The sequence below is a fragment of the Polypterus senegalus genome, chromosome 16 (assembly GCF_016835505.1).
Source record: "Polypterus senegalus isolate Bchr_013 chromosome 16, ASM1683550v1, whole genome shotgun sequence".
In the NCBI taxonomy this organism is placed as follows: Eukaryota; Metazoa; Chordata; class Cladistia; order Polypteriformes; family Polypteridae; genus Polypterus; species Polypterus senegalus.
In genome coordinates, this window is record NC_053169.1 from 102,975,404 (window position 1) to 102,999,713 (window position 24,310).

Sequence of the window (24,310 nt, forward strand, 5' to 3'; positions counted from 1 at the left end):
TTGTGCATTTGGACAGGCCAGGAGAGCCGTCGTGCTTGTTATTTGTCTACTGTTTGCTATTTTGGGTCCTTCCGCTTCAACTTTCTGTTTGACTTTGGACAATTAGTCACATTTTTTTTTGTAAAACAGGGATGGGACTGACCAGGTGTCCTTCAGGGCTTGAGGATTGCTCAAGAACACCCCATCTGTTCCCAGGTGATTCACAGAAACAAGGAGACCAGTGGCTATGCTGGACTAAAGGACGTGGTGTGGGAGATGAGAAGAGGATGAATCATGGAGACCCCAAACCTGCCATTTAAGCAGTGTCCACATACACGTTTGCTCTCGAGTACTTGCTGCTCGTCATGTGGATTCGGCATTTGAATCCCACTGGTGTGCCGTCTGCGTCCTCTCCTTGTCTCCTTCCACACTCACATAAAAACATAAAAGTTCAGTGGGCTGCTTACTCGAAAGTGGCCCTGTGTGCATGAGTGGGCTTTGGTGTCCTTTCTACTCTTGGCTCCTGCCTTTAAGCCAATGTTACCACAACAGACCCCCGGCCCCCCACCACCACCCTGAATTGGGCAAAGCAGGTTACGTCCCTGAGGACACCCAGTGGAGGCCACGCTGTGCTGTTAACTCACTGAGCAATTCTACGCAGTGTGCCCCCGTAGTGGCTAAGACGACCACCCATCCATTAAGGGTAGGGGAGTGGGGACACTTTTAACTGTTAAGTGAAACGATTGGGCTATTGGGCTCTGTCCATGTGACAGTACAGGGTGCTGTACTCGACTGTCGTGTCCTGGGTGGTCTCTACTCTGTGACGCTACACCTCAGTGCACTGTACTCTGCTCTGCTCTACTCTGCCCACTCAGTGACAAATGCTAAGTGGCTAAGACCCCTTACTGTCAACTACTTCACAAAGGGATGCCTGGCATGTTGGCCGGACATACGAGTAAGAATTTCATTTCACGCTTTACTTGGGACAGTACTGTAACTGCAGCGGTGCCGTGTGGACAACCAATTGGGTTAAATGAGAACCACAGATGACTAACATGGAGACGTCCCAGAAGTTGAAAGCTTTATCAGCCTGGGAAGTCATTAGAATGTCGGCGTGCTTGGGGTGGATTTTGTTTATTTGGACATTCCTGCAAATCTGGAAAATAAATCAGTGCAAACTAGGGTTTGGGTTAGGGTTAGGGTTAGTAAAGTATCTATCTATCTATCTATCTATCTATCTATCTATCTATCTATCTATCTATCTATCTATCTATCTATCTATCTATCTATCTATCTATCCTGCTATCTACTATCTATCTATCTATCTATCTATCTATCTATCTATCTATCTATCTATCTATCTATCTATCTATCTATCTATCTATCTATCTATCTATCTATCTAAATCTGAGCCAAAGTCAAGATTAAAGGGTCCTGTTGACTTAGAAGGCGCTATATAAACTGAAAAGAATTGTACTCCATTGCAACCATAAGGTGTTCTGAGATACACAAAGGCGCTATGTAAGGTCCCTGGCACTGAGGGTCATGTGGCCTGCCAGTGTGTTCTTGTAAAAATATTTCAGTAAGACTTCACCTGTCAAGTGCCTGGGCAACGTTTTCACTGTGGTATCATCAGGGTGCTTCTTCGCTCCTCTCTACCAACTCCATGTCCTTATTGTCCTTTGCCAGTTTAGAAGGTCTGCCCAGATCTCACCCAGAGTGTGTGTACAGGTTTAGACAATCAGCGGCATGAACTGAGCTCCCTGGTGCGGCTGGAGTCTTCTGCACTCATGTCCCTGTCTATCACTCTTCTAACGGTCAATTTTCTAGTAGTCGGGCAAGATGCCCACCTTCACTTGTCCACTTCTTTAACCTGTAGAGCAGTTTCCGCTTGACATACTGTACCTGCTCTTCTGAGTGAGCTGCCCTTTCACTCTGGTCAGACATTTGCATTTGTGCTTAATGTTTAAACCTCTGATAAGGCGGTGCCGCTTCAGCCAGTTTCACTTTTTGGAGTCGAGAGCGTCACTTTTTGTGTCACCTTGACTGTAAGGGCACTTGTGGAGGGGTCCCTGCCACGGCCTTTTGTGTGGGGCCTAATGGGCGAAGCACATCTGCTGCCCGGCTGGGACAGCTCGCCTTGATCAAACAGCAAGGAGCGGGGAGTTGATTTGGAAGACTTGTGTGCCCGTGTGCCATGCTGTACCACACCAACACATACAGGAGTGAATGAATGCTCGGTGAAGTAGTTGCTTTCCCTGCCAATGAGCTTTTTTTTTAGCTTCGGTCTGTGGTTTGTCTTGGCTGAAGCCTGCCTTATCTCTTTTAGTGGACCACCATCTACAAACCAGAGCACCAGAGTGCCTTCTGGGACAAATGCAGGAAAAACAAAATGAATGAAATTTAAAGACAGTCATCCATTTCCTTTCTTCAGGATGCCAACTCTGGATGGGACGCCAGCCCATTATATGGCAGACTTCCTCTGAGCCAGTTAGCCATCTTTGGGATGAAACCAGCAAAACGCGCAAAGAGAACATGCAGATGCCACACAGTAAGCCAGCTGGCATTTGAATCCTGACCCCTGGGCACGCTAGCCATGCCCAGTAAAAATGTACACTCTGTATCTTAAACTTTTCTTTTTTTTTTTTTTTTTTTTTGTTCCTCTGTTTGAATGAAGAACGCGCTTATTAAGAAGTCCAGCTGACACGCACGGTTTTGCTGGTTCAATTGGGGGAATCAGAATTGCAAAAAAGGCGTATAAAATATTTACAAAGATTTGTCCAAGAGTTGTGTTTTGCTCACCGCAGAACGGCTGAAGTGGATTAGCTGCACAATACCCCGAACAAAAGGCCGACAGCTGATGCATGTGATGTTAGAAGGTGACAAAACAGTTAAAGCACGCGGCTGGCTACGGGCAAGCAGTCAGCAGATGCGGACAAAAGGGTTTGTGACAAGAATAACTCGCGCTGGCGCGCTCTCTCCAAGGCGAGCAGTCAAGAGGATCCAAAATACCAATACCCTTTTCTCCTTGACATTGTCTTCTCCTTACAGTCAGCATTTTAGTGCCCTTTTATAGTAAAAAAAACAGCCCCAGACATTCCTCCTTCCAATCGTCCGTAATGCGGTGCGCTGCACCAGCTGAGGCTCTTATCAGCGCGCTGCCTCCTCGGCACGTTTGGCTGCCCGTTAGCTTGGCGAAGACGGCGGCCACTGAGCCTCCTAACGCGCCCTGTCACCGCGGCCCCCTTGCCAGCTTCACTGACAGCTTTGAAATGCCTCCACCGTTCTCACAGAGACACAAGCAGCACTCCTACCCGGCAGTGCCACTAAAAGCCCCGGTGGGCACAGTAATGTCTGGTCACACTGCCATTTATTTCGTTGTCACATCCACTCCTTTACTAAGTCACTGATGCAGTGTGAGGCTGTGGGGACCAAAGCCTACCTTGGCAGCGCTGATTGGGAGGCAGGCGAAGAAACCACGCCGGTCAGACCTCATCAGCGGTACAGCCTGGGCTGCCATTTGGGGCAATCAAAAGGACTGAAAGCACAAGAAATGAGCCTCGTCGTTACCAGCCACGCAAAGGAGACACCAAGCCAAAGCTGACCAGCATGCAAACTGTGAGAAAGTCACATGTGCAGACTAAACTGGGAAGACTGGGCGCACTAGCGCCAGACCAGCCTGTTGTTGGACTTTAACTGAGAAAAGGAGCTTCTGGGGTTTGGAAGGGGACAACGATGAGAGGGAAAGGACCGCAGATTCAACCATTCATCCATATTAGTTATTGTACTGGTGCTAGCACCGGTTTGACAGTTGGGGTTCTAGTGGCCATATTATCTCTGTCATATCAGTTGTGGCAGCAGTTGGTGAACTGGAACCAGTAGTGCTGACAGCACACGTACAGGGGCTGCTGGTTTGTACGCCTCATGTGTGTTTGTTTGGAAAAATATTTGCGTAGAAAGATAAATAAGTTACTCGCCACCTATTATATAGCGCCTCTCACATCTATCTATCTATCTATCTATCTATCTATCTATCTATCTATCTATCTATCTATCTATCTATCTATCTGTCTGTCTGTCTGTCTGTCTGTCTGTCTGTCTGTCTGTCTGTCTGTCTGTCTGTCTGTCTGTTTTAATGTCTATGTCCTTATTAGCAGCAGTTTTTGTCATCTTAGTAGCACAAGTTGTAGTAAATAGCACTGTGGTTGCTGATTATTTTAGTAGCCATGCTGCTCATAGTAAAGACATTAGTTCATCCATTCATCAATTATCTGACTTTACATTAGTAGTTGTAGTACAAATAGGTGTGGTTTTTACATCTTTATTGTTAAGAATATTATTTGTCATAGCAGCAGTAGTAGCAGTGATTCGGTATTCTTAGCAATAATAGCAATATTAATATCAGTTTTACTCCAATTACTGTTAGTGGTAGCTTTAATTGTTAAAATATTTATCGGGTGTAGCAATTGTTGCTAGAATGTTAATAGCAGGAGTAGTACATTTCTTTAATAAAATGTAGATGTAGCTGTAATATTACATGTAGTAATATTATTAGATTGTAAAGTCATCAATTTTGTAAACCTGCCTTAGTGCTGGTTGTAGTGGTAGTGCCATTATTATTATTATTATTGTTGTTATTATTATTATTATTATTGTAGTAGTAGTATTTTTATTATTTTTAGTATTATTATTATTATTATCCCCATGATGAGATGGACTAGCGTCTTGTTCATGGATTGTTCCTGCCATGGGCCAGTGCTTGCTGGGATCGGCTCCAGTCCCTCATGACTCTGCTCCGAGCTAAGCAGCCTTAGTAAATGGTTTGGCACTGTTATTATTCTGATTATTCTTAATATTAGTAGTAGTAGTAGGGACGGTTGTAGTGTTGTTACTCTAAGATGCAGTAAGAGCCAGATTCTGGCGCTCGTTTTAGTAACCAGTATGATCCTTGTAAACTGTAACATTACTCGTGCCTTATTGCCATGCCCTTTAGTAATGCTGGCAGTAGCAGCAGTTTGGGGTTTGTGGTTAGCACTTCAAGTGGCAGTAATCCTTAAATGTAATGCCACGTGGTGAGTATCAGAGGTCATTTTCATATTAGTGTTTGTATTTAGTGTAGTGCCGCTGGTAAGAGCCTGAAGTGGTTGTAGGAGTAACTGGCACAGTCGTCAGTAGTAGTTGTACTTGTGCTAATTCTATGAATGAAGTTTATGTTCTTAGTAGTAATTATAATATTAGCAGGAGTATTAGCATCGGCAGTAGTACTATTAGTAATATTAGAAGTCCTATCCGTTGTAATTGGTCCTCTCGTTATTCATCGCCATAGTAGGTGTAGTGCTTACTGTCATATCATTCACATACAGCTAGTTATGAACAAGTCCGACTTAATACAAACAGCAGTATAATTCAGTGTTAGTGCTCTTAATGGAGTGGTCTGTTAATATTAACATTGGCGTTTGTCCTTTTAGGAATATTCCAAGGTGCAGCAGGAACACTCGGGACTCTCACTGACTAACACCCAGAAGTCGTAACTTTCAGTGGCTCATGCAGCTCACGTATTTCGGTGGTAATGGGGGCCCATAGTATTCACTTTACCGCTGGCTCCACGAGTGACACTAATAGTCATAGTGGAGTGACCCCCGATTAGGTCATTAGGGTGTCAGCAGCAGTGCCGCTGGTCACAGTCAAGGTGGCGTTGGCAGCAGCAGTTGACGTCTTCCTTCTTAGCAGCCACACCAGCTGATTATTCAGAGGAGGAGCAGCAGCCGTTCTGCTGTTCTTCTTATTTGTGACTCTTTCGGCTCGAACTTCCGTTCTCATGTAAACCCAAAGGATACTCTAATTTCAAATGCCCATGCAGACTCTCGATCCCGGCCCGTTTCAAGACACTGTTGTTGTGGGGGGGACTTTCTCTCATCCAAGACACAAAGCATTTGTTGTGCTCGAAGTGGGAAGGGGCCCGGCTATGTATAACCTTTGTAATTCCCCTTCCATTCCATGTGACATTCATTTATCTGCCAAGTGCGTTTGGCAAGGCTCAGCCAGCTAGCGCCGTTCCAGTGACCGCTAACCTTGGTATGTCCTGACACTCATGATGAGTATCTGCAGGACGCAGAAGGCTGGCGGGTGGGTCGGCCGGCCGGCAGGCTGCTATGTCAGGCTTTTATTGTGTGCTGCAGAGGCCGGGGACGGCCCGCACAATCAAACAAATGACCCCTGAAGGGAAAGTGACTTGAACAATGCTGCTGCCCCAGGGAAGAACACACAGAAGGAGTGACAGAAAGAAGGAGGAAGAAGAGCAGCGCTTCACAGCAGCCTCTCCTTTTCGGTTTTGTCTTCTGGATAAAACTTACAGAAAACTTTGCTGCATCCTTCCCCATTTGAGGGGGTCCACCTTGGAGGTGGCGCACAAAGTTAAAAGTTCTGAGATGATTTGTGGGGAGGTGACCTCAACATGGCTAGAGTCACACGCTCCAGGGTCCTGCCCACCCCTGCCCCCAGTATACTCACACCAATCCAGTTTGCTTGTTTTCCTCCTTCTCCCCTGTGGTCCCCATGTGGCTCCAGCCTGACGTGTTTTTTTGACCCCCTCCATGATCTGTCAGCTTCATCATGGACACTCTCTCTACTTCTTCTTCCCCCCCAGACTGTGGACTGAACATCAGCCTGAGAAGAACCTTGGCCTGAGATGACGACTTGAGGCTCCGCTCAGGATCTCGGTTTACTGTGCTTGTGTTTCGGGGTCCTTGTGGTGACTCATTAGTGGCCGCGTCACTGTACTGCTTCAGATGTGACATTTATTTTGCCTGCCCTGTCTGGCTGTACACTCAAGTGCTTGGTGTAAGTCACCTTGGGTTAAGGACTCTGCTAAAAAAGGAATCTTAATACCAAAAAGTTTGGTTGTGAGAGTCCGTAGGATTTGCTCCCAAATATTCGATAACATTTCAGTAATTACATACCGATCTGATGCTGATCTTTCTGATCATAAAAGAGGTTGTTATGATAGCAATTAATGAGAAGAATTCAGAAGGTATTTGAGGGTTCCTCTCGAGTGCCTCCGTCTCTTGCACGATTTGGCTCAAAAACGAATCAGCACCTCATCATCTCCTAACAGGCTCAAGTTTCGAGTTTGGTATTTTAGCTCCTGACCATCCTTGAGAAACGGTGACACGCAGACAGACGGACAGACAGACACACGCCCATCACCGACATATCGATGTTTTCACTATCAGGAGACCCTAAAACATCGAGATCCGTCATTAACTAGAGACTGAAATTTTTGATGAATCCAAAGTTTTCATTTCTCCCCCATAGATGATTGATTATGGTCGGTGGTGGGCACTTTATACTTATCATATTATATTATATTAAATTATTTTAATAACCAGCATGCAACACTTTACTTCTCTCAGTGAGGGTAGAAGTCAATCGAGTGAGTGATTTGGTGGCAGAAGTGGGATTAAACACAACTTTTCTAGTTTTGTCTTCTGAAGGTCTTTTATCCTTTCAAGTCCATGCTAGTTTTTTTCCCATACACTAAGGTGGTGATTGGAATTAAAAAAGAGTCTTTATTTTATATTACACCTTTAATAATCTTAACAAGTTCCCACTTGAGGTCAGATTTTTGTATTTACTTTTTATGAGGTCATTTTCTTAGGGTCGCACAGTACTTTCGTAATGTGATATTGCAGCGTTTCTCAACCTTTACGTATTTCGGACCTGAGTTTTCATAACAGTTTTAATTGCCCAACTTTTTTTGAAAGGAGCCCACTAATTCCAATTTGTTCTTTTTTAATTAGTTATATATCATAGATGCATATTTTATTCTACCTACTTCACTTTTATCAACATTTCTCTAACTCTATATTTATTGTTCTAGTATCAGAATGTAGTTTAAGTTCATTTGTTTTGGTTTCAATAGATGGATTTTTCATATTTTTGATTCTTGTTTTCTTTTTCTTACATCTTCACACCCCCCTTTTTGTTACTTCTTTTGTTACCCCACAGTTTGAGACCCACTGTGTTATTGTATTTTCTATACTCTTTTTCCTGATACCCATTTCATGAGAACATAAGTTTGACGTTCAGTCCTTTTGTCGCTCGTTTGGTTGACCAGCTGCTAAGTCGTTCAAAGAATCCATGCAGACTTTGTAAAAGTCGTCTAGGTTTCCACTTCGTTGTTTTCTAACACTCTTGGTGTGAAAAACTCCATTCTGGTTTTAGTCTTAATTGCACTTCCCATAGTCTCCAGCAGGTGTCCTCGGGGATGTGATCTGCTGTTTAATTGAACGGATTCTGCTGGTTTACTGCATATCTGTTGACATACTGTGGATGATTTTTACAAAGGCGATGCTCTCACTTTGAAACACCGGCTCAGGGTCTCACAGCCAGCCTTCTAACCTGCACCTGCTAAGAGTGACTTGAGTGTGTTTGCAGCTTCTATGTGACCTTGAGATTCATGTTGTACTTTCAGCTAAATCTCCTCAGGTTGCCGTGCAATGCAGAATTCCTGCCAGGTGTGCTAAAGCATCCTAAGCACTACGGCCGTGAAGTTGCTGCATGTGAATACTTCAGGCCAGTTGATGTTCCTGCTTACTGTCGCGACTCACACAACATGCAGGTTAGAATCTCACTGTACTCTGGACACTTGACAGTAATCGGCCTTAATAAAAGAGTGTCCATCTGGTAATAAAATGCATTACACGTGCCTTTTCCAACAGATGGTGCATCGCAAACATTTTTAGTAATAAAATGCATTACACGTGTCTTTCCAACAGATGGCGCATCACAAACATTAACACTACTTTTACGAGTCCCATACCAAATGGCATATAGCAGAGACAGATGCACTGCATGGTGCACTGTAAATGTTAAAGCCGAGGCCCACATGGATTGTTTCGATTTCATCCCGTCTTAGACGGGTAGCACAGGTCGTGGCTCTATAAAGCAATATCACAAAGTTAGCAGGAGTTACCTATTTGGATAAGAGTGCTTTGGAAAGGATCGATTTCTATCATCCCAGGCTCTAACATGCCCGCTGTAACCAGATATCCCACGTATCACTCCCACCAGGTCACCGTCTGTCTTGCATGCTACTTAAGGAGGCTGGCATCAGGGCGGGTATCCAGCTGCTCCCTGTGATGAGTTACGAAGCCTGATGTACTTCATTTTGAGTCTGTCGCATTTCGTGATTGTAACTTATAACCATCAAGATTTTTGAAACGGACAGTGAAATTCACTTCACAGGTGAGTCGTTATCACCAAACGCGAACTTCACTAACGAGATTTTTAGGGTTGTAAAAGTCTTTTGTGGATTAGAAAACAATGACTACGGCCCTCTAAAGCCTCACTCACACTTCTGTGTCTACTTGTGTTGTTCTTCGCAGCTACGCAATGCCCACTGGTAAAATCTGTGCTATTCACGGCCTCCGCTCACATCGTCACAGAGCTGCATCGTGTTTTTTACACTCCATGTTGTCCGTATGAAGACACCCTAAACCACAGCACCCGCCTTCTAGCCCCTGGACGATACACACAATTTGGGGTGGTTTTTGAATAGAAATCTTTATGTCAGTTTTAAATGACTGGCTGGCAAACGCCGAACTGATGCATGAAAACTTGTCTTCTGGGCCAAATAAATTTCGATGCCTTCCTTCTTGTGTCAAAGGTGTGCATTTTGCCATTTATTTTGTGAAAAAAAGCACAGAGTTTACGTACAAATCGCATAACTCGGCACCAATGTTCGTGATGGAGGTGATGACCGGAGAAGAGTGGCAGGGAGCTCGAGAAGGAAAAGAAAAAAATGGAAATGAGGTGTGGAAGAGGAGGGCCGTGTGGTCGAATTTTGGCGCCCTGTTACGTAACGTTTTCTCGTTGCTCTGTTGTGGATGGCATCAACCACTGAGAGTGTTCTTACATGAGTGCCTTGTATTCAGTGAAAAAGAGATGATGCTGTTGGCCACAGCGCCCCCTCTCGGCCCGGAGTGTCCAGACAACGTCTTTATCTCTTCACGTGTGTTCTGCGCACACATCTTTAGAAAACAATAGGAAAGTCCTGACAAGGTGAACCTCCTAACACAATTCTTGTTATGAATTGCCCGTTTGGAATTTACTTCTGCCTTTTGACATTATTTATTAGCGCTACAAAACAACAACAACATTTATTTCTGTCGCACATTTTCATACAAATAATGTCGCTTACATGATGAAGAAAAGAGAAATAAAAGACAAAGTAAGAATTAGAATAAGACAACACTGATTAACACAGTAAGGTGGTCTGACGGCCAGGGAGGACAGAAAAATCAAATCTGCAGGGGTTCAGACCACGGGACCACCTGACCAGTTGTTGTTGTGTGTGTTGTGTCGGTTTCTCTGTTCCAGTAGCCGCTGCTTTCTTTCCGTCCTTTTGAGGACCTGACGTTTCTCGGGACTGTGGAGGACGGGCCCTGATGAATTTTGGGCTTTTATTTTATTTATTATATTTTTATTTTCCGGATGGCTGTGTACAGATGAGCTGCACTTCCCAGTTCTGATCTCCATGGTCCCGTCACATTTGTCACAGTTGTCTTCATGATTGTTATTTTTAATGACCTGCTTGTGAATTTAAAAAAGAGAGAGAAGATGACGAGGATGAAGAACAATGCGGGGTTGCCTAACTTTGTCCTGCAGTCAGCGGGCAGAAGTGTTAAAGCAGCTCCTTGTGTGTCGCGCGAGCGTCCAACTGCCTCCTTTGGTAAATGGGAGACTTGGGATTGAAATTTAAAACTTTTATTAATGTCATTGTCTCCTTGTGTATCAGCAGGTTCCGGAGCGATTCCTGGAAGTGGCTCAGATCACATTACGAGAGTTTTTCAATGCCATTGTTGCAGGCAAAGATGTTGATCCTTCCTGGAAGAAGGCCATATACAAGGTCATCTGCAAGCTGGACAGTGAAGTTCCTGAGATTTTTAAATCACCCAACTGTCTGCAAGAGCTTCTGCATGAGTAAAGATTTCCATCGGGTTTTTGTTCTTTATTTTTTTGATGTTTTGGAAAGGATAAAAAAAAAAAAGTTTTGGCCTTCCCTTCTCCGTGATCCTTTACTTCTGCAGGAGGCTTTTGGTGTCCCTCTCTGTTAAAGGCTCTTAAAGCTGTGGGATGACTCAGCAGCGTCTCCTCTCCTCTCCTCTCCTCAGTGGACTTCTTCTTCTCCCCAGTGGCTGAGTGGCTAACTGTACTGCACCCCCATAGGCCCCTCGGCCCCCCATATTTCGTCACTCGGAGGCACAGAACTCATGAAGACAAATCTGCAATGTGCAGAGCTGTGCTGCATAGGGCATTATGTCACAGATTGTAAGACTCACCCATAGAGCCGGTTGTTTTGTACAAAGCGCTCTGGACGGATGTTCTCCGGCTCTGATCCAACACACTGGCAAGAGGACTTCAGTGACAAATCGCTTCAAACAACGAGGAGTTCATCCTCTGGTCCCAAACCTGTATGGACGGGTTGTCTTGTGTTTAGAGCATGTCGACTACCAGCAGAGGGCGCCTGGCTGAGCTCCTCCAGGGCAGAGAGAACTGCGTACAAAGAACACCCCGCCGGCCCCTTGAACTAAATGACAGAATCGATGAATGAATCGAACGGCGCCTCATCAAGCCCCTCCGCTGGGATTTCTTTCAAAGTGAGCCAGCCCACTGTCCTTGCTGATCTGATTTGCCTCAGATGACTTCTTCCCATCGCTGCCCAGAGTTCTGTTAGACTTCAGCCATCACGCGTACCGTTTCTGATTATCTGAGAACGAGTTCAGTCAATTTTATTCATCAGGTGTAATTTTGTTGGAATCACGGACCGCAGTTTTGTTAGACCCGTAGACTAACGTCATCTCCCTTCCCCAGTGAGCGTTGATCCCGTTCTGCACATCCACCTCCACTTTGTTCGATCTGAAGGGCCACATCCAATATCTCCTTCAACTCTTTGGCTGTCCCAGCAGTTGTCATCCTGTGGGCTATCGCGTAGTGCTCTTCTCACGACCGTTGTAGCCGTGCCTCCTGCATCTCCTTGGCTATTGGCACAACCTCCATCCACTTTCGCCGAGTGAGGCCCGGCGACCATTCGCGTCTCCATCACACGCTGGGTTTGCTCGTCCTCCCCGGCGGCCAATGGCGGACTTGTAGATCTTCACCTTCAGGCGGCCGGACATTTGGTGTCTGATGACCCCTGCGTCATTCATTTCCACACTGGCATCGGGGATTGAGGTTGGAATTTGATTCTGTGGGAGTCACGGTTTAAAATGATAGACCTGAGATTTGTTAGACCCGTAGACTTCGGCCATCACATGGACGCAATTTCAAATGGTCTTTGGTTATTTGAAAATGGACCAAGTCGGTCTTGCGTTCATTTGATTTTGTTGGGACCCTTCTGTGTGTAATAATCGACTGTGGCAGGCCTGTTAAACCCGCAGGCCGCGGCCCTCGAACGCGCCAATAACAAACGTTTACCGTTGTTTGACAGGGAACTCTGACTTTTTTTACGTTAACCGAATTTCGTCACAATCACTCACTGCCCTAAACGTTTTCAAAACTACGACTGGCTATAAAAACTAAGCAGAGAAAGCGGGAAGGTTTGAGCCACTCGTAAAGAAATAACGGGGGGATTTGCGTCCTTTTATAGATTGGCATGAAAGAATGTTGTTTTCGATTTTGACTCCACCGCCATCTGCGCACAGTTGACCGAAGTTGGATCACTGCATACACTTCTCACCATCTTGAAGATGCAGATGTAATCGGCTTCTAAAAATGTTGCGCCGTTTATTTTACCCTGAGCCCATCTGATTCCCCGTCGTCTGGAGTTCACATCGATGGTAGGTTTTCTGGGATTGCTTCACGTCGTTAACGTTAGTCGTGACCTCCGACCTTTTCGTAGCGGCGTGACGTGCCGTCCTCTCTACTAACTCTTAGACGTCGGAGAGTAAAATGCCATCCGTGTGACTGCCCTGATGATCCAATTGCTGGACTTTCACTTTTTTTGTTTCGGCACAGTGGATGAGTTGAAATGCGGGAAAGCAAAATTTGTCAGCACAAAGCCTTAGAAGCGCGCTGACAACACAATGCCCGTGACGCCCTGGCAGTATCTGCCGACTTTGGACATTCGAGACAATGGAGTGAGTGAAGTTCCACGATGAATCCTAAACAGCCAAGCGTTCTTAATCTCCGCCTGACCTCACCGCAGCTCTCTTGTCCGCACGACCCCGGAGGCCGGCTCGAAAATGTCACTCGAAGCATCTCGGTTTGAGAGCGGCCATCCCGTCAGGTTGGCCTTCTTCAAACGGTGGCACCGGCCTTTCTAATTATCTGCAAAATGAAGCCGTAGCACATTCAGAAATGAAAGCCGATGGTTCGGAGGGCTTTATGCAAAGTCAGAGCTCATCTGCATAAGTCTCTCCGCACGCAGTCGGCCGCCCAGTTTGTTATCAAGCCAGCGTTCGGTTTAATTACAGGAGGGAAGAGGGAAAGGATGTTAGGCGAGGCCACCGTTTCATCTCGTCAGACATCTCTGTGTAGAGCGGCCTTTGTTTGAGAGCCATACTGCCACTGTGCCTCTGTATCTGGAGGAGATTATCGCACAAGTAAACTTCCTCCGCTATCAGGTTACTCCCACGTGCACAATTTGCTTAACAAAAATGACTGGAGTGCCGGCGGCCGCCTGGCCTTTCAAAATTCACAGAAAGAGATGAAGAAAGGTGCAGCAGGCAGCAAAGTGAAGTCGGCCCGCTTCGCTGTCTTCCTTTTCATTCCAAACACTTGCTTATTTATTTATTTATTTATTAATTAATTAATTCATGAATGAATTGCTGTATTTATTTCAATCTTCCCTCTTGTGCAACAAAAATAATGGTTAGTGTGCCTTCCGTGGCTCGCATTTTGATTTCCTGATACGTTATTGAAATAACGACAACTGCAATAATCACTAGACGGCTGTCTCTGTCTTTTTGCTGTTAAAATGACGGTGTATAGCTATGCACGTATTGTGTGTGTGTGTGTGTGTGTGTGCAGAACTAGACACGGGGTGTGTGTGTGTGCATACATGTACATATGTAGATGGGGGTCTGTGTGTGTGTGTGTGTGTGTGAGCCTTGGATACGAGCGGATGTGCGCGTACATAGAAACAGACACACGACACTCATCTGCCTGTCTATATTCACTATAAATATAAATATATAGACAGTACATGTACACATCCATGACGGCAGGTGTGTATCACTGCAAAAAATAACAGCTAAGCAAGTTATTACACGAGCCGTTAAATCTTGTTTCCCTTATCTTACGATTTATTGACTTATTAAGAAATTCATATTTAGGGTAATTTTAAGAAATCTTGTCAAGTATATTTTGCTATCTCTATTGGCAGATTTGGTCGCTAAATAAAGCAAAACAGCTCCCATTTCAAGTTGCACACATACACAGACACAGGGTGGGTGTGCTCAGGTGAAGGGCTGGATATGAAGATTCACTGAGATGTTCACAGAGCGTACAGTATGTGTACAGCGTGTGTTCTAAATATCAACTGTCTCTGTATATTATGTACAAATCAGGCACGCAGACTGGACAGAGAGTTCATCGCCCTGCCTGATGGATGTACACTTACAGTATGTTCTGTGTTTCATATGTGAAATGATGCACAGTATGAATATTCAGTACACGTGTACATTTTCACACACCCGTACATTCATATAGAAAATGCATAGACAGTGTGAATGTACAGCACACACACACACACACACACACCCACCCTGTGGTCTGCATACACACTCAGCCTACATATACAGACATACGCACATAAATCAGTGTGTATGGGGCGTGTCATAAAGATGTACAGGCACAGGACGAGTGTGTCACATACTTACACAGGACGAGTGTGTCACATACGCCACATGTCATGCAGTGTTCAGGCTGTGTACACACATGAAGATTCATGTACAGGATGTGCGTAGAGTCACATATGGGGTGTATGTGTATATATACTGTATGTACAAGTGCACACACACACACACACTTTATATATATATATATAATGTACAGTGCACTATATATACAGAGAGGGTGTGTTTGTTTCTTTATAATAAGGTGTGTGTGTGTGTGTCTGCTTATCTCGATACAACTCGTATGAGTCCACGCTGCGCTTGTGTGTGTGTGTGTGTGTGTGTGTAGGCAGGGGGTGCACATTGGGCTATATAGAGGTGTGTGTAAATATACACATTGGGGTCTTTGCTGTGTACTGTAAATATATAATGAAATGATCGGGTAAACCTTTTTCTTTGAGAAGTGAAGCACATTTGTAACCCCCCTTTGATAAAGCAGATTCTTTTTCCTGACCCGAGTGCCCCGACTTGCCATTTTCGGGGGGTCTCGGCTCTTTTCGTAGCCGTGGTGCAGATTGGACGTGTTTTCTTAGCCCATCCGAGTGTAGCATCGCCGCAATATTTAAAGAAAACGAGTGATGAGTGGCCGTGAAGTGATTCAAAGCGAGGCTCCTTGTTGTCGTCCCGCCATGTTTTGTGAAGAGATGAGTTTGTTTTCCAACGACCGGATGCTTTGATTTGATTTATTTCATGTTGTTATATGGGGAGTGGGGGAGCGAGAGAGACTTTATTTTATTTTATTTTATATTTTTTTTGCTCCGTATTAGACTCTTGGCATTGAAGTATCTCTGCAGTTCAACGGGAGAGCGTGACGCGTGATGGCAGATAATTATGGACTCAAAAGGCAAGCGTACACCCAGAAGGGGCAGATTTGTTTTTGCTCCTTTCTTTTCATTTCACAAGTTCTAACAATGCCGTGTGGCCCGACGCCACCGAGGATCGAGGGCTGTGACTTAATCCTCTCACACCGTCTAATGTCTGAAGCGACTCAAAGTTGAAGGGGAGCTTTTAAGAATCCGCAGAGGGGAAGCAAACAAGCTCTGGCGGTAGTCTTTGAAAATGGAGAGCGGAAGTGGGATGTGTCTGTGGGGTGCGTGGAAAGGGCGTTATATACTCAAATAAAAACAAGTGAACGTGTGAGGACAGCAGTTGGGCCTGGCGGGTTCACAAGATGGATTTGCAGTTCATTGAATTCAGTTATGCTGAATATTCCCTACACGGCATGGTGGTTAACGTCGCCGCCGCTGCCACCTCACTGATCCGCCATTCAAGGTTCAAGTCCTGTGCCCAGGTGCTCTCCTCCCACTGCCTTTGTGGGTTTCCTCCAGCAACTCATGCAGCGTCTTCAAAGACCTGCTGCTTGGCTTCACTGGCATGTCCATGAGTCCTGTTTGCTCTGAAATGGATGGGGTGCCTGGTTTCCATTTTGTGCCCAATGCTCAATCCACCAACTCTCACCCTCCTCATTAGCTGGGGTTAGGAGCAGACGTGTGTGTGTGTGTGTGTGTGAACGTGGACTGGTTCTGCATCCATGGTACCCACGGAAAGGATGGGCTCACAAAACTGACTGACAGATGAATTGAACTGAAATGGATTGGCATCCCATTTGGCACCAGCTCTTGCCTCGCACCCGCTGATCTAGAGAGCCTCCTGTTTAAATGCAATATAAGGGTAGGTGGCAGGTATGGAGGGGCTGGCAAAGAGACTGAAAAAATTGGCAAAGGTTCACCAAGGAGGAACCCGATGAAGCGTCAACCGCCAATGTGCCCGTGGGCCATCTTGCTTGTTTTTTAGTTTTCAAAATGGGATCAGTTAAGTTGAACATTTCTAGTTCTCCTATAAGAAAAGTCGATACAAACGCATCACCCCAGCCACTTGATGCCCACACTGGAGACAATGATGCCCACTCCTGACCACAGTAACGTCTAGCTGGTGGTCAGCATATCCTCTACACGGCTCACCTTATTTAATGAATTTCACTCACGCTATCGATTGACCCGAAAAGCCTCCCTTCCACGCGCTGCGTCCGCCGACGAGACGGCGCTTCATTTGTAAGCGAGATGTTTCATCGCCGCCCGCCTCATCGCAACCCAGACCCTCGCTGGAACGAACGTCGAGCTTCAGCCGGTCGATGGTCTGAGGTGGACAGGTGCAGGCCCCCCTTCGGCCAGAAAATTAGGGACACCATAGTGGACTGAAGGCCTGCAGGTTTGGACGGAGTGACGTGTTCCACTGGCCCGGATTTTTATGTAAATAACCTGAGAAAATAAGACACTGCCTTTATATAATTTAGCAATATTTTGTAAATAGCATTACTACGCTCTTTTGTAATAAAATGAGAAAAGAATGACTTTTATTTGATTATAGTGCAGTAATTGCAACTGGTGGTCAATTTCACAGTTTTTTATATTCTAATATATACACATATATAAATATATATGTATATACACACATGCGCATATATATATATATATATATATACAGTATACATATACACGCACACATATATATATATGTGTGTAAAGCTGGTAGCAACTTTGATTGTGGATTTTTGTTGTTGTTGTTATTTGTTCTGAGGACTTTGCATAATTTATTGGTTTAATTTATGCTAATTTATTTGATGAAGGTGTACAATTTTGTATAACCAAGGATGTACTGTAATATGAATTCATGGAAGAAAAAAAAAAAATAGAAATAAAAGTCCTTGTCCATCACTCGAATCTTTTGGGGAAAATGTACAAAGAGGTGCAAGTAGCCAGCAAGTTAAATTCAAACCTTTCAAGTCTAACTTGGCAGCTACGAAACTGAAAATACTGCAAATCTACAATAATAACGTTTTTGTTTTTGGGGGTTAAAAAAACAAACAAACAAACAAACAAACAAACAAAAAAGGATCTCTTTTCTTTTGTGTGTTTTATTGCTTTTTTGTATTCTCTCCAGACCTTTACCTTTGCTTTGTACCACCTACAAGATACAGTAGTTCAATTGCCTTGTGTGCCTTCCATCTTCTCTGAACTGAATGTATGTGCAGTATATATGCAAGCTTGTGCAAAATAAATTCAAATTGCAAACTTTTGGTATGTGCTGGACTTGTTGGCTCTCTTCTTGACTCAACGGATGCCTCCTCATTCGTTCTGGCGGTGGCAGTGGCGGCGGCCGCTTGGCCTTGAAGAAGCCTTTGTTCCCCCACCCACCGGGTCCCTTCTAACAAGTCAGCTATTCCATGCATCCATCGCCAGCTGTTTAGCTTTCCGTCCCACGTGTCGTTTTATTTAGACTCGGCCTAACATTTTCCTACAGAAAGGTCGCAGCCCTCCAGATCACTTGCTTGTGTAAAAATAATCCCTGCAAGGCGCCGGTGCCGTTCGAGCGCCAGGTTTACATGATGTGGGAAGGGCGCTATATAGTGTCTGTAAAAAAAAGTCTTTGCCCCCTCTGAGGTTTTCACGTTTTATTGTTGTACAACATTGAATCTCAGTGGAGTTCATTTTGCTCTTTTTAAAAGATAAAGACGCTTCAATATCAAAGTGCTGCGGTGGGCTGGCGCCCTGCCCGGGTTTTGTTTCCTGCCTTGCGCCCTGTGCTGGCTGGGATTGGCTCCAGCGGACCTTGTAGTTAGGATATAGTGAGTTGGATAATGGATGGAATATCAAAGTGAAAACAGATCCCTGCAAAGTGATCTCAATGAATTAATAAAAGTGTAAAACACAAAAACATATTCAGCCCACAAAATGGAATTACGTAGATGGCAGCCATGAGTGGTGACAATTTTTGTTATCTCAGTGACTCCAATGAATTGGTTTGCGAGCTCAATGGGCCCTGTGCTGCGGCGCCTGCGTGTCCAGCGTGATGCTGTCGGCGTCTTCCATTTCATTGTCGCTGGGGGATGTCGAAAGTGCGAGCGTAAGAAGCGCCTGAATCACGAGTGTCGACCCGAGGACCAGTCTAATGCTTCTCGTTCACTGGATCTGCAACTTGCACAATTTTCATTCACTTCTGCAAGAAAACATTATATGTATTATACGTCTTAATCATACTTTGTGCATGGAGCGTATGAACGATCGTGTTAAATACAGTATATCGTGAAATGTGCCACATATGGGCGTCTGAAGATCATCTTACAAGCTTATCTCCGGTATGCGATGCCACCCCGGGATAAGAGGGGGCGCTGTCGCTCACCATGCTGGCTCTTTCCTCCACAGCTCCAATGAGGGTGACTGACCTCGCCCCATTCGCCCACAGAAGGCCCGCCCCCGGTGGTCAGAGCAGTACAAAGTTGGACGTCCCCAGATGCAGGGTGTCACTTTCAGAGCGCCACCAGGCCAGACCTGCTTCAGTTAGAAAGTCTCAGTCACCTAAAGTGACTCGCGCAGGGTTGTGTCGATTGCGCCATCTTGTGTCTGGTCCTTTCAAAGCACTTTTTATTTTGAATGCCTTGCGTTAAACGAGGTGACCAGTGGCACCACAACTGTTTGGTTTGGGTGTCCACAATTTAATAATTATATATAATTAGCTATATATGAATGAATAAACAGTAATGTTACTTTTGTATTTCTATACACACATACCTACACATAAATCAAAATAACGCACACATAAATGATATATTTGTGATGCAATTAGAAAGGCAAAGACTTCCTGTGTACGCCTGACTGCAAATGAATCAAAAGAGTCGATGGAAGCCATGAGATCAGTAAAGTGAAGACAAGCGGCCATCGGTGGCCATACCGGTCATGAGTCCGGTGACTGAACTGCCACACCGTCTCAGCTGGACTGTGACTCGGCCCCTCCAGGACAGTCGCATTGTCCTTGGGAATCCATTCCATTTATGCTGGGCCTCATTGTCTTCTCCCAAGCTAGACTCCATCAGGTGTTCCTCCAGGATTTTACCCACACAAGCCTACAGAGGGCCTGCTGCAGAGAGGCACTCTCATAGCCTGATGCTGCCACCTCCATGTTTCCCGGTGGGGATGGTGTGTTTGTCTTAAACATGGTGTTCGGTCTGAATGCCAATTGTGGTCTCATCCGACATAAGAACCTTCTTCCAGCTGACTTCCTAGTCTCCCTCGTGTCTTCTCCTGACACGGCCTTCTCGATTTCCTGCTCTCCCATGAAGCTGCGACTGGTGAAGCACCCGGGCAGAGTTGCTGTCACTCCAGTCTGAGCCACTGCAGCTTGTGATTCCTTCAGAGTACTCAGAGGTCTTTTGGTGGCCTTCCTCACTTGTCACCCTTAGTCGTCTCCTGTACTCTCTCCATTTCTTTGCGCTTGATTTAAGTGGACATTCAGCGACTTCCCCGACTTGTGCTTTTCATGGAGTCGCTCGCTTAGCGTGTTTTTGGGTCTTCATTGTGTAGGTTAGGCCACCATATGGATTCTCACTCAGCTCAAGTTGGACTTTCCACAAACAGTCATTGGAAACCCCAGACAGGTGACGTCCTTTGAACTAATGTTGGGACTTCTAAAGCCACTCGGCTGCCCCAGAGATCGATGACGGTGTGTTTTTATATTTGTCATCAATTTACACCTCTTTGCAGAGATCACATTAAAGAGTCTCCTTCTGTTAATGAATCAATGTCAAAAAGTGCAACTTAAAGCCACCATGATTCAATGCTACATAACAATAAAACGTGAAAGCTTCCAAGGAGGTGGTGAGTACTTTTTATTGTTTCTCTATAGACGTTGATCTGGAAATTTCTTTTTGGGTATGGAGGGCAAGAAGAAAACTCACATCATAGCCACCATGTTCTTTTATAAGTGTCTGATAAAACACCTCGCAGCCTCCAGAAGCGTCTCACAAATGTCATTGGGCTGTCTTCACAGGTTGAGGCCCACCATAAGCTTGTAGTGCCCCCTCCATAGGGTGAAGCCCCTCCTTCCCTGCCCGCAGTCCATCCTCCTTCCACTCCCTAGTTGTCAACCAGATTCTTGGGCCACATGACCAGAGGGTGTGGCCAGTTGTGGACCTCACTGGGCGTGACTGGAGGTGACTTCCTGAACTTCCTGGGCGTGGCCAGTTTCACTTCCAGCCTTCTCTTGTGAAGGAGTCGTGCAATTTTGACATGATGCAGTGACGAGATCAGCGACCGCGTTCGGCAAATGTGGTCCACCCCACCACCAAAAGTCACGTAATGTGACATTGGCTTTAGTTCATTTTTAATTTATATGGAGCCATCACAAGGTGTTTCATAAAGTCATCACAGAACAAGATACATAAATACCTCGCCAGTCATGACACCAATGTCTCCGTGAAGGGCACACACTGATGACACATGGATGGCAGCTGCAATCTGTCCTGGAAACTGAGCAGGTGGGAGGATCAACATCTGTCCATAGACACAGTGTTACCAAAGTGACTTACAAGGCATTTTAATGCACCAGATCAGCCCGGGAGTCAGAGGCGGCCATGCGGCATGCAGCCTGGCGCCCTACCCACCATGCCGCAGCACCCGCTTTGACACTAAAAGAGGTTGAGGAGGACGGGCCGCACTTGATTTCTCCCCCGTGTCCCTCATTATTCGATCATAATAAATATGCCGCACTCGCTTCGCCGTTCACGCTAAAGTCATTAAACGCGGGCCTGTCGCTGATGCTCATTACTGTTAGCAGGGTGGGCTGTGATCTCCCCTTCTGTTTGATTTCAGCGCAAGCCTTTGAAAGCCACTCCTTTACAGTGGAACAATCAAACAGCTGTGTTTGTGTTGGCTGACCTGCCGTCGAAAATTTGAAACCCACCGCCGCACCCCCACCCAGGGCCACTTCTAGATACAGCACGCAGCACCTGCAATGCAAACACGGCTGTCCGACCCGCCTCGGTCTTCATCGTGCACCGTTAGCCCACCCCGAATGCGCCCACTTCGGGTGAGAAATGAAACGGTGCTGCTGTGTTTGACCTTGTCGGCTTAAAGAATGACAACGATGCCACCGTCTGTTAAAATGGAGCCGACGTGCGCGGAGCAGGGGGCCAGCGTCACTTCGCTTTCTTTCTTTCTTTCTTTCTTTTTCTTTCTTTCTTTCTTTCTTTCTTTCTTTCTTTCAAAGACAGGCCTTTCATTTTTATGACGACTTTAATGTCAATTGGCATCTCCGCCCCACCAAGACCACTGTGTAGGTCTTGATGGAAAGGCACCTCTGGAAGCAGCTGCCCGCCTGCCCGCCCGCCCGCCCACCTCCCTCGATTTCCAGTCCCGGGCTCCTTGTGTACGGCTGAAACAGCATCTTTGTATTATCCGAACAGTCTGCTTCATAATCAAATACCATCTGTCGCTACATCTGAACCTGTTTTTAACATCTGTGCTTTCTGGTCTTAACAAAGCTTTAAAAACCAATTCACAACTTTCACAGCTCACCGCCTCCATGTACACATTTACTACCTTTAATGCGTCTTTCACATACTTTTATGGAATTTCAATCCTCCGGCTTGGGAATAGTTAAGGCCTTTGCTTTTGCATTATGTGTTGTTCCTTAAATAGTAATAGGCCTGGCATGAGCAACCAAGTGCAAAGAAATTGTACTTGTTCAGGCACAGAGGAGAACAGAAAAAATGGAAGCAAATAACGCGCCGGTGCCAACGGCTCGGCCCTTCTGCCAATGAGGAAACCTGAAAGTGGAGCGGCCACTGCAGCCCTATTACCCTAAATGACACTACAGACACAATGGCAACCAAGGGGAGAATCAACTGTACGGCTGATCTGCCACAGAAGTGCGTTTGAACAAATGGCGGAGTGAAATGAGGGGGCCTCCAGAGGACAGATATGCCGTTACTTCACACATGCTTTACAAATCTGAAGTGCATTCTTACCCAACTTCTGGCCAATCCACTACCAGATGTTGGCCGGCATCGTTGTGCAGACAGCAGTGATAGGACATTAAAATGGAGATTGGCAAATTTAGTGCAATCCTGACAGTTGGGTTAAGGCTCATCTTCTGTCCAATTTAGTTTTTTTTTTTTAAGGCTCACGATGCCAGGTGCCAAGTGACAATTTCCTTATGGCTCAGAACAAGCGCTTCACAGTGCAAGAACAGACCGTCCCATATTGAAGTCCTGCATATCGGCGCTGCCCGACTTTCTCTTTCAGCTTACTGGCGTGTTATATACGGGCCATAGGGTGTAAATGCATAGGTGGCACCGGCAGGGTGAGGAGCCCAAAATCAAAAGCAGGGTGCAGACTAAGGTGGTTGGCCTGTGTGCCCACCATCCACAAACACAGCGCTTCAAGCTCCTCAGCCTCTGCACACTCTGGTGGTACTACCACCCTGCCAGTTCAGACTTTGCCCCTGGCACTACTTCAACAGGTCACTGGCAGGGAGCAGCCTTTAAAGGCCACTCACTTTAGGGGAATTCATTACCTTACTTCTGGGGTGAGGAACACCCCTCTGAAACTCTGGCAACCAACTCCCATCCAAATGCCCCTGTGGTGGCACCTGTTGTCCATCACAGAATTCTAATGCCAAGGCTGCCCACCCTCTATAATACAACAGGAGGTCTTACCTGATTTAGGCGGTAATCCACTGCTGACACCTACCAGTCCGGAGGAGCCCCCCGCTGGCTTTGTGCTCGTCCCCAGTGACTGCTGTGCTGCTTCAGCACATACTGCCCCCTGGTGGCTGTTTATCCACACTTTCCCTTTACTAGTTTAGGTTGTTCTTTTAAAGATCAGAATTCCCCGTCATGTAGCCCATTTTTTTGCTCTTACATTTAGTGGTGAATTCCATTAGAGGTGTGTCACCATTGCTGGCAAAGCCACCTTCTCCAGGCTGGTGGTAAGGCTGTCCTTCTGGCATTGCAAGCAATGCTTCCATTTGGGAGACTGGCATCATCCGAACTGACTGGAAAACGGGACTCATCGTCCCTATCTGGAAAGGGAAGGGCGATCGCCTGGATTGTGGTGACTACAGGGGGATAACACTGCTCTCTGTGCCCGGTAAGGTCCTTGCTAGGGTCGTCCTCTATATAATCCGTGATCACTTGATCACCAACCAGCGACCAGAACAGTCTGGTTTTACGCCTTAGAAGTCTACCATCGACCGCATCCTGGCACTGAGGGTTCTCATGGAGCGCAAACGTGAATATCGGCAGAGTTTCTTTGCAGCCGTTGTCGATTTTCACAAAGCGTTCAACTCAGTTAATCGCGCTGCCCTGTGGGACATCCTGAGGGTTTGCGGGATCCCCTCGAGGCTGCTGGATATCATGGCCGGCCTGTCCACTGGGACTGTGAGTGCTGTGCAGAGTGGAGGCAGGACCTCTGTGTTTTCCTCCAGTTGATTTTCGGGGTCGTCAGCGGTCTGTTCTGCTCCTACTCTGATCAGTGCTTGTGTGGACTGGGCATTGGGCAGGGGCGTGGGGTCCAGCAGCGGGGGGGGGCATCTGTTGGTGAAGAAAGGTTCACAGAATTGACGATGCTGTGATCTTCGTGGAGTCAATGGAGGCTCTG

General features: G+C 46.0%; 1 protein-coding gene across 4 annotated transcripts in view; it reads left to right on the plus strand.

The window, feature by feature from the left end:
* Positions 1 to 17,952, plus strand: part of prox1a (prospero homeobox 1a) — a 91,500-nt gene extending 73,548 nt beyond the window's left edge. For all 4 annotated transcript variants that reach the window (XM_039739142.1, XM_039739141.1, XM_039739144.1 and 1 more), the window contains one exon: positions 10,781 to 17,952. In XM_039739142.1, coding sequence (XP_039595076.1) covers positions 10,781 to 10,966 — 186 coding nt within the window. In that variant the 3' untranslated portion in view covers positions 10,967 to 17,952. The remainder of the gene's footprint in view (positions 1 to 10,780) is intronic.
* Positions 17,953 to 24,310: the final 6,358 nt, after the last annotated feature.